Here is a 10,167-nt window from a genome sequence, read left to right as displayed (position 1 = left end):
CAGACAGAAGCGCCTCAAATGACGGCGCACTATGGATGGCCTGCGGCGTCAGAAACAGCGTCATTGGCTGGATAAAAAAAAGCCGAAATGACGGCGCTTTTGCTTTGTAAACGCCGTAAAAAGCGGCGTTTTGAGAATGAAACGCGTTTGGTTAGTGGTGAAATTGAACCCTTTTGGCGTTCCATAAATAAAACACTCACAGCTTCATCGTTCGTTTCCGGAAGTCACTCGCTACTAGTTTTGCCTTCTCAATGACATCACGCGCGTCGTTAAAGACGGCACGCGATGACTGTCAGGAAGCAAAGTGTAGTCTGACATGTTTCTTGTGCACGACACGACAAGATTTTAGGAGTCAAAATCGCGTAATCTGACACAGTGACTATCGTAACAGGCAAAAAAAAAAAAATTGTGTAATCTGAACCAGGCATTAAAGCTTCAGTTCTTAACTTTTGACGCGGACGCTAAACAACAGCATGCGTCTTGCGGGAAGAACAGCCGGAGCTCCTTCTCTCTGTTTATGTCTATAATGAGGCACGCAGCGGAATAAAATAGTCCGAATATAAGTATTGTACCATAGTAATTCAGAATAAGACAAAAACACGATTTGGAAAATGGATACCTGAGGTACTAGCTTATTATGTACATTTTGAACAAAAAAAGTTACTGCAGCTTTAAGTATTAAGCAATGTGTGAGTGGCTTTTCAATCATTGAAACAAAATAAATAATGTAATGTTTACAGTTAGGGTGAGTCATAAGCTGCTGGTTTACAGAAAACAGCACAGAAGAATTGTCAGCTATTTTTTTTTTTTTTTGGAAATTGATCTGTCATGAGATACAGAGAAAAACTGTCAACCAATCGCACGTCACGCACACGCACACAATATTGTTTAAAAACACCCCTGCAGTTGAGCAACTGCTGCAGTGAACAGAGAGATTCTAGCGTGCAAAACGAGAGCAATGTATGCAAACAGAGAGGGAATGCACAACAATCTGATCGACGAGCATGACAATGACTGCAGCAGTCCAGAGGTGCAATATTCAGGTATGAGAATCAGAACAGGGACACGTGCATGTGCTGTGTCTTGATGTTTACATTTACACTGTGTGTAGTGAGGCAAGAAAGTTTGTTAAAAATAAAAATAAAATAAAAAGCTCTTTAAATATTATTTTAGAATTGACATTTAAAATCAGTGCTTTTAGATTGGGTTAAAGTGTATAATACATGCAAAGTGTCACATAAAGGCTAAAATTGTTGATTATATATATATATTTTAAATAACAATAATGTCTGGTTGACATTTGGTTGAATAGTTGAAACTTTGATTAAAACATTTCAACACTACATATGTGGGAAAGTTGTATATTTAGGCCAGGAGATTCAAATCACAAAACCTTTGGTATGAGCAATAGTAATAGAGATGCATGACTAACATCCCTTCAGATTTTAGACTTGGAATTTAGAATTCTCTTTTTAATTATCTTGCTCTATTCAAAGCCTAAATCTGAAAGCTGGCAACTCCATTCAACATTTGCTGGACTGTCTCAAGGACATTAAGAAATGGTTGTCAAATATCTTTCTGCAATTTAATGAAGACAACACTGAAATAATTATCTTTGGTCTCCTGATATTTAGAGGTGGTCTCATTAGTGAGCTTGGCAATCATTTCCCTTCAATTTCTTTCCAGGAAAGAAACCTTGACACCAAGTTGGTGTCATCCTGGACTCAGAATTATGCCTAACCAAGGAAATGAATTATGTTTTATGTTTTATCAATTCTGATCTGCCTTTTCTAGATTTGGAGAAGGTTATTTATGCTTTTATTACATCACTTGTAGACGTTTGTTGTAATTCATTGTATTTGGGTCTTCATCCCCTGCTCACTTCCAGATGGTTCAAAATACCGCTGGAAGGCTGTTGACCATGGCAAAGAAATATGACCATGTCACTCCAATTTTAGCATCACTCCATTGGCTCATGGTCCATTTTATGTTCCAATTTTTTAGATTTTTGTTTTAAAGCTCTTAATGATTAAGCTCCATCTTATCTTAACTATCTTCTTATTCCTCATTCATCTAGTAGACCTTTAAGATCCTGTGATATGGCTCTTTTGTTTGTCCCTTCTGCCCGTTTAAAAACTAAGGGTAATAGACTTTTCATGTGCTGCCCCCCGTTTATCAATTGCCACTGGACATTCGCCTTGCACCTTCCATTATCTTTTTTTTTTTAAATAGGTGGAAAGCGTATCTCGCCAGGCATTTTAAGTTTGTGTTGTTGTTTTTATTATTTTGTTTTCATTCTTTATTCTGTTGGACTCTTTTTTTTCTCTATTCAGCATTTTGGTCAGCTTTGCTGTTTTTAAATGTGCTTTATAAATAAAATGTACTTATTAGACATTAAATAATTTTTTTTTGAATCTACAAACATTCATTCTGAAATTAATGCTTACATTAATAAGGCCTGTATTTCTCCATTACTTGTAAGAAAGTTTTGTAAAAGAATAAAAAAAGAAATAAGACTCAGTGGTTTTAGATTTAGTTAAAGTGTATAATATATTTTTAAATTGTCGTATAAAAGCTAAAATTGTCGTATTGTAAAATTGTAAATTTGTTAAATTCTTCCAGGGTCAAACCACTATTACATTGACCAATACGTGTTTCTCAACAGATGATTCTGAAGGATTACTTTTTACACTTTCTTGAATGTCCACATTTGTTACCTTTTTGGGCAATTATTCAACCTCAGATGCTCCATAAATATCCAGTTGTTTTAAATGTTTATGATTTATGCTAAAAAAAAAATCCTGCATGACAAACATACAACGTTATTTGATAAAGTACTCATCAATACTCTCAGGGTTTGAGTTAACCTGGCAGTGGAACATACTGTAAATCATTCACGAAATGTAATCCAAAAAAGTTTTCAAAAGCTTTTATTTCCTGTCAAATAAATGTTATGTAAACATGCTTAATTTGTTTAATATTGTGTAAAAAAGTGCATTGTTAGATATGGCCGTTTTTATACAATTGTTATATTGTAAATCATTGTTTTATTTGTTTGTTCACAGTATTTCAGAACGCTGCAGGTAAAAGTGGAAAGCGATTTTGCCAAGAACCCTTCAAAGTGGCGACAGCATGCCTGACTGCCTTCTGCCTCATCTTAATCATGATCCTGGTGGTCACAAGTTTTCACAGTGGTACTTCTCCTTTCTCACATATATGACTTGCGCAATTTGGTGTGATTGTGTTCATCAACAAGTAGAGCTGAGCATTAAAGGATTAGTTCACCTCAAAAGGAAAATTTCCTAATAATTTACTCACCCCAATGCCATCCAAGATATCCATGTCTTTCTTTCCTCAGTGGAAGAGAAATTAAGTTTTTGGATTTTTCTTCGAATAGTGGACTTCAAAACGCAGGTTGTCATTGAAGTCCATTATTCGAAGAAAAATCCAGAAATTTTTTCCTCAAAAAACTTAATTTCTCTTCCACTGAGGAAAGAAAGACATGGATATCTTGGCTGGCATTGGGGTGAGTAAATTATTCGGAAATTTTCATTTTGAGGTGAACTAATCCTTTAATCCCTACACTTTAAGAAAGTACAAAAGTAATGGGACACATGACCTTCACACCAAAAATGACTTTAATGACACTGCATTCTAAATACATATACATTAAAGTCCCTGTAAAGTCAAAATTAAGTATGTGTTCTGAGTTTGTCACACCACAGAAAAATGTGTTATTAGCCACCCAGCGCAAATTTGAATGATAAAAAAAGTCGGCAAGTACATAATATAAGCGATCAAAATCTTGAAAAAATGAGCAGTAGTCCCTGCTCTCAAACGTTGGGGGCGTGTCCGCTGGCTACACTGAAACCACGCCCACTCGCGGGAAAGCTGCCGTCGAGCTACTGCGGACTACCAACTATAATTATAACATAAGCACACAAGGCAACTTAGACTCATTGGTGGGCACGCACTGCCGATGATGGCACCAGTTGTCGGCACGACGGGAGGATGAAGGCCGAGGCGGGAGATAGTCGGTTCGGCCCCATTCACCAGTAACAGCGGATTATCAGTGAATCCCAGTTGTCTCCGACAAAAGTTTATAAAACTATCCCATGTAAAATGATCACTACAAAGGCGGGTTTTGGTGGTGATCCTCAGCTCTCTATCAAGGTGGCTCTTCACAAAATGAATCCACCTCTTCTTGATGTGATCGTTTTTCGGAAATTTAAATAAGGACACCGATCTGTTTTGTACGTGATCGCATCCAGCTACTATGCCTTTCCGTGACGAAGACATAACTAGCTAGCAAACTGTTGGCTGTAGTAACTAATAGTAGCTACTGACAGTAACTCGCGATTGAGCAGCACACTGATGTGAATGTACTCTATTTATATTGTTAGGGGAGGGGCCAGCCTCAGTGGCTCCTGTGCGTCATCAAGTAGGGGCGAGTCCATGAGCTCAGGGGCTCCAGTGCGTCATCGAGCCCCATTTAGCCCCGCCCAAAAAATCCGGTCTAACTCCACAATTCAGTACTTCACAGTTCACAGGCTTTGTAATATGTTTAAGCAATACATTTCTAAACTTTTATAATGTGTTTAGAATTTTTTTTTAGAATTGCCTTTACAGGGACCCATATGAAATGGGTCACTCCCCTTGCAGCTATAACAGTTTTCACTCCTCTGGGAAGACTTTCCACAACATGGAAACCCATTCCATGAAGCTCCCGCCACACAGTTTTTAGCTGATATTATTGCCAGTGGAAGTTTGGAACTCTTTAGTTCCAGAACCAGCAGAGCGTTGGTGACTTTTACACACCTCAGCACTCGGTGACCCCCCGCTTTACATGGTCTTCCGCTTCATGCCTGAGTCGCTGCTGTCCCTAAACGCTTCCACTTTCCAATACAGACAGTTGGTCGTGGAATATCTACCAAGGATAAAATTATACAAACTGACTTATTGCAAAGGTGGCATCCTATCACAATACCACACTTGAATTCATTGAGCTCTTCAATGAACCCTTTTTTCACAAATGTTTGTAAATGCAGATTTTGCATGGCTAAAAGGCTTGATTTTATACAACTGGCAATGGGTTTGATTGAAACACCTGAATTCAATAATTAAGAGGTGTGTGCCACAATACTTTTGTTCACATAGTGTATTTCCAGATTGAATTTGATTTCAATTGATTTCTATTTTCGATTCCATTCGACTCATTTTGGTATATTCTGTTACTATTTCTAACTATTAAACAGTTCAGTTGCTATTTATCTTACAGATACAGTCAACACAAGCACAAAATAAAAAACGTGCATTTCTTGTGTAAAACAGTCAAGTGATAATAATATTATAACTCATAAGCTCATCAGTTTCATTTTAAACTTCATCTTTCTATCTTTATTTCTCAAAATCCCTTACACAACATCTTTTTATTGACAACCCACATCTGCTTTTATTTCTTCTGTCTTAGGTAAGGGCCGTTCCTCTGATCAGGATTCCCTCTCCAGCGCTTCTGAATCACACATGCAGACGGGCTGCGCTAATATAACAGCTCTGACTGAAGAACTGCAGACTGTGAAGAAAGAGAAGAGTGAACTTGAGAGAGAGCGGTCGCAGTTGAAGGACAAAATCACCAAGCTTGGTTCGTGAGGTGCAAGTGCATGCATTCGTGTTATTAACAAGCAATCTCTTGCGTTTCATCATAACGCCAAAAAATGTTGGATCTTTTTAGAGGCAACCCCTGCATCATGCACCACTCCAGCACCAACGAAGAGTCCCTGCCCTGAAGACTGGAAGCTCTTTAACGGCAGCTGTTACTACATCTCAGTGTTTGGCAGGAGTTGGTCAGACAGTCAGAAGTACTGCAAGCAGAATGGAGGACACCTGGCCATCATCCATACGCCCGAGGAACAGGTGAGGACAGACGAGAGCTGTGTATCTCACTGCACTCTAAGTATACAGATATATTTGCAGAACATCTAAGGACCTCAAGTAACACTGACTGTCCACATCTATATGTGTGTGTAAAAAAAAGAGAACAGAAACTACTAAATATACAAAAGAGGAAGGGATGTGCCAAAACATATGAGGCATTAAAATTGATTACTATGGTTTTTTTGATATTTTTGATCTGATTTTAATGATATTTGACTTTTTGACTGGATAAAGACGTTCATATGGGACCTGCTGCCCCGTGGACACTGGAACGCTTACTGGTTTGGCTTAAGTGATGAAAAAGTAGAAGACGACTGGTACTGGGTGGACGGAACCAAACTGGTTGGAGGGTAAGAATGTCAAATTTGACAACTTAACAAGTTAAAACTCTCACACTAGAAGTCCAAGCTTCAGTACTAGAGGACACATCTCACATGGAGTTAAAACTACTGAATCACATTTTTCCATTTCTCTTTCGGAGACATGGTCTCAAGTTAATACACTGAATCAGCTCATTCTTCCTGTCTCTTCTTCCTCTTTGTAAAAAGCTGAAAATGAAGAGATCTCATTCACTCATTTCTTATTCATATATCCTCAATGTTTAATGATAATCTGACTTTTATTAATGTTAGTGACTGCTTGGGAATCAGGAATTGATATTTTACCTTTTAAATATATACTGTAATTATTAAAGGGAAAATTACAGGAACCAGGACTTTTTTATTCTGTGCTCATATTATTTTATTTTATTTATGCAAAGCGGTTATCTAGACATACACTTATAAAAAGCCTGGTTAATTATAGACATTTATTATAAAATTAATAAGGATATAAAATGGTCATATAGAAATAAAAGGTCCCAACTGTTTTGAGTGCTACGGATATAGACATTGTTACATGTGGACTTACTATACATAGAAAAAAAAAAGCCAAATGCAATGTCCCTTTTAAAAAGTTGAGAAGAACCTTATTAAACATATTTTAGCACCATTTTAATTTACCGTTGTCATTTTTTCAATTTTCTTTATTATTTTTATTATGCGGTCTCCACTTGTTAAAAGCCAACAGACCGTAAGGAAACTAGGATGTCTGACTGGGACTAACCCATTGTTTTTCCTCCATAGTTTCTGGGAAGACGGTGAGCCCAACAACCATATCAATGAAGACTGTGGCTACATGATAAAAACAGATGTTTTAAGCCGTGTGGCTATAAAGAGCTGGTATGATGCGCCGTGCTACATGTCCTTGCCCTGGATCTGTGAGAAGACGACTGAGTCTACTTGATCATTGCTCCCACCAATCGAAACAGACCATTAGCAATACAATCTGTAATGCAATTACCATTGTGTTCGCCATGCCTGGTCTCAGGGTTTTAAAATGTTTGAAAAAAAGAAAGACCAACTGCAGTAATGAGTCAAAAAAAGCAATTAACTGTTTGTTTATTTTAAGCTAACATCATATGTGCATTTATTTTTATCTAACTTTAGCTATGCTTTTTACCAAGCGACGATTTTTGTAAAGTAATTAAGTGCTTGAATTTGACTGAAAAATTATAGAAAGATCAATTGATTTATCGTTTTTCAATGTAAAATGTATTGTCTTTTTCTAAACAACTAAACGTCTTTGAATGACTTATGCTGTGTTTGCAGTTCTGGGATAACTATTATAACTATATATAACAACTTTAATGTAAATACCTGTTTTTTATGTATTTTTTTACATTATAACTTTGTTATGTCCGGCAGTTCCACTTACACTCAGTAGGGCGCAGCATTGAGTCAAAAGTTTTGAACATAATGGATCAGTCAAAAGCTGAAGCCTATAGGCACGGTAGGAGCACATGCTCCTACCGTGAAGCAGGTTTAGGTGGATAGCCAGGTATGTTTCAGTTTAGTTTGCGCCAGCCCTGCACTATGAAATTGGCTCTGCTTTTAGCCATTTTCATTGCTATAGTAATTTACTCCTTGCTTTGCGTTGAGCGGTTCTTTGCCTCCAATGTCATGCATTAAAATAATTTAATCCATGGCTAACCGTGGATTTTTTTTATCCCTTACGTACATTATCAACTATATAAACTAACTTCACAACATTTACTTGCACTGATATAGCAAGAAGTCTTCTTTTAGTTGCCCTTGGCTCGTTCATGTGCAACTCTTTTTTTGATGTGTAAATGCTTTTATATTCGGAATATTTTTACATCTCGCAATATTCTGCAAAAAAGAGAAGTGATAGTTTCACAGCATGTGATAGGCCGTACGCTACTGATGTCACACTTTCTTGTGCACATGCTCCAAAGTTATTCCTAAACTCAGGATCCAAGCGGATCATAATCAGCGTCATGGTACCAACAAATCCTGATCGGATTGGTTTGGCTTTGTCAACTCAAAACTAATCTTCTAACCTTGAGTTTGTTCAACTTCCATCATGGTACTGCGTGGTTTAGTTTTCTTTTTCTCTTCATATTTGATTTGTGGATTTTGCAACATAAATGTTGATGAACCGATCTCTATCATCCTAATGTTAAAAATAATCACAATAGCCTTTAAAAGCCATGCGTTTGTTGCTTTTTTCCAAACTTTGGGCATCACTGAAGATTTAGAGAACCCATTAAAACAAATTTAACCAGACTAGAATGTGATCAACTAAACCCAACTCAAAAGTCAAAGTCTTTGGAAAGCATTACAAATAATCTTTATATCGTCTTTGTATCTTTTCTAGATACAAAACAAGTGCTCAGTTGCCCTGTCTAGGATGTAAGCGTTTGCATAAGGTGTGCATGCATAGAGGCATTTTGGGTCGTGTCCTTTCACGTCCCATCCGACTGTTTTTTATGACTGATCGACTAATCGAACTGATGTTACTATACCACAGTGAGGCACCTGCCTAATCAAAGTATGTTACTATATTTTACCTATATCAGCATAATCTTAATCATAGTCCATAAACAGGTCGGGTCAGACTGATAGAGAGCAGTACGTGGGTTACATGCATTGTGTTTTCAGCTCATTATTTAAGCCCTGTTCTCAGCAAAACACCTTTGTTAAAGGGACAGTTCACCCGAAAATGAAAATTCTGTCATCATTTACTCACCCTCATGTTATTCCAAACTTGTATGAATTTCTTTCATCTGCTGAACACAAAAGAAGATATTTTGAATACTGTGGGTAACCAAACAGTTGATGGTCCCCATTGACTTCCATAGCTTTTTTTTTCTTTTTTTGGGGTCATATTATGGGCCATCAACTGTTTGGTTACCAGCATTCTTCAAAATATCTTCTTTTGTGTTTAGCAGAAGAAAGAAACTAATACAGGTTTGGAACAACTTGAGGCTGAGTAAAAAAGTTTGTTAGTTTAGGTCACTTTAAAACCATGATACCCTGTATGAATTTTTAAAATTTCATATAAAATGAATATATAAGCCCTTTTTTCCCCACCAGGACAAGCAGGGCTAGCAGTGCTTTGAATGTTTGGAGGACCAAACGTCCCTCTTTGCACACGAAAATATAAAAATCAATAAAGTAAATTAAATAAATATTGTAGTAAATAAATATGGAAATAAAAGCAGGTGGTTATACATAAATATTAAAATAAACAAACACATAAAAAAGGAATATGAAAATACATGAAAACTGAAAGAGTTGACAAATAAAAGTCAAAAAGAATAAAAAATAAATGTAAAAATAAATACAGAAAGAATTAAGAAATGAAAAAGTAAAAAATTAGTTAAAAAAGTATAATTAAAAATAAATTAAATTTGTTTTATCAAGTCATGTGTTTACCCCCCCCCCCCTTCCCCCTAAACTATTTAAGATACAAATTAATGTGTTTTTGATTGTGCAAATAAATTTAAATAATATGATAAACAACAGTTTGCAAAATTAAGCAACATAACGGACTGTTTTTCTATAGCTAAAATAACCGGAAGTCCTGCACATCTCCACTTTTGTTAGTAGGGCACATTTTGGATGTCATGTCAATCTTTTCTGATCTATCCATTTCAGGTCTTAAAGTCTCAGACATCCAGCTGATGAGTTGAATCAGGTGTGGTTCGAAAATGTATGTGTTTCAAAAAACAGGGTTGGGAAACACTGATGCTGCATTAGCTTATTTTAGTTAGTTTCCTTAAACATCATGTCCCGTACATCATGTTCTCGATTACACAATTACATATGTGTTAGTATATTTTTCCACTGAAATGCTTACAAACTGCTTGCAATAACAACAGCTAATGCA

At 36.6% G+C, this 10,167-nt stretch overlaps 1 protein-coding gene across 1 annotated transcript; it reads left to right on the top strand.

Moving 5' to 3' along the window:
• The first annotated feature begins 889 nt into the window (after nt 1–889).
• On the top strand, nt 890–7,565 carry LOC143701619 (CD209 antigen-like protein C). Its single transcript, XM_077195054.1, has 6 exons — nt 890–1,043; nt 3,066–3,194; nt 5,471–5,641; nt 5,732–5,913; nt 6,169–6,284; nt 7,059–7,565. Exons 1-6 carry the CDS (start codon nt 959–961, stop codon nt 7,216–7,218), a joined length of 843 nt encoding a protein of 280 aa, XP_077051169.1. The 5' UTR covers nt 890–958; the 3' UTR covers nt 7,219–7,565.
• The last annotated feature ends 2,602 nt before the right edge of the window (nt 7,566–10,167 follow it).

This window comes from Siphateles boraxobius, unplaced genomic scaffold (genome assembly GCF_051911475.1).
Source record: "Siphateles boraxobius isolate OS27281-9 unplaced genomic scaffold, OSU_SipBor_1 33, whole genome shotgun sequence".
Lineage (NCBI taxonomy): Eukaryota > Metazoa > Chordata > Actinopteri > Cypriniformes > Leuciscidae > Siphateles > Siphateles boraxobius.
This window is presented reverse-complemented; position numbering and strand designations above follow the sequence as displayed.

Excerpts from the sequence above, each read along its gene's own strand:
- LOC143701619 (XM_077195054.1), top strand. The coding sequence starts at position 959 with ATGTATGCAAACAGAGAGGGAATGCACAACAATCTGATCGACGAGCAT. Across the intron at positions 3,195-5,470 it reads GGTCACAAGTTTTCACAGTG|GTAAGGGCCGTTCCTCTGAT; the intron begins GTACTTCTCCTT and ends CTTCTGTCTTAG. Across the intron at positions 5,914-6,168 it reads TCCATACGCCCGAGGAACAG|ACGTTCATATGGGACCTGCT; the intron begins GTGAGGACAGAC and ends GACTGGATAAAG.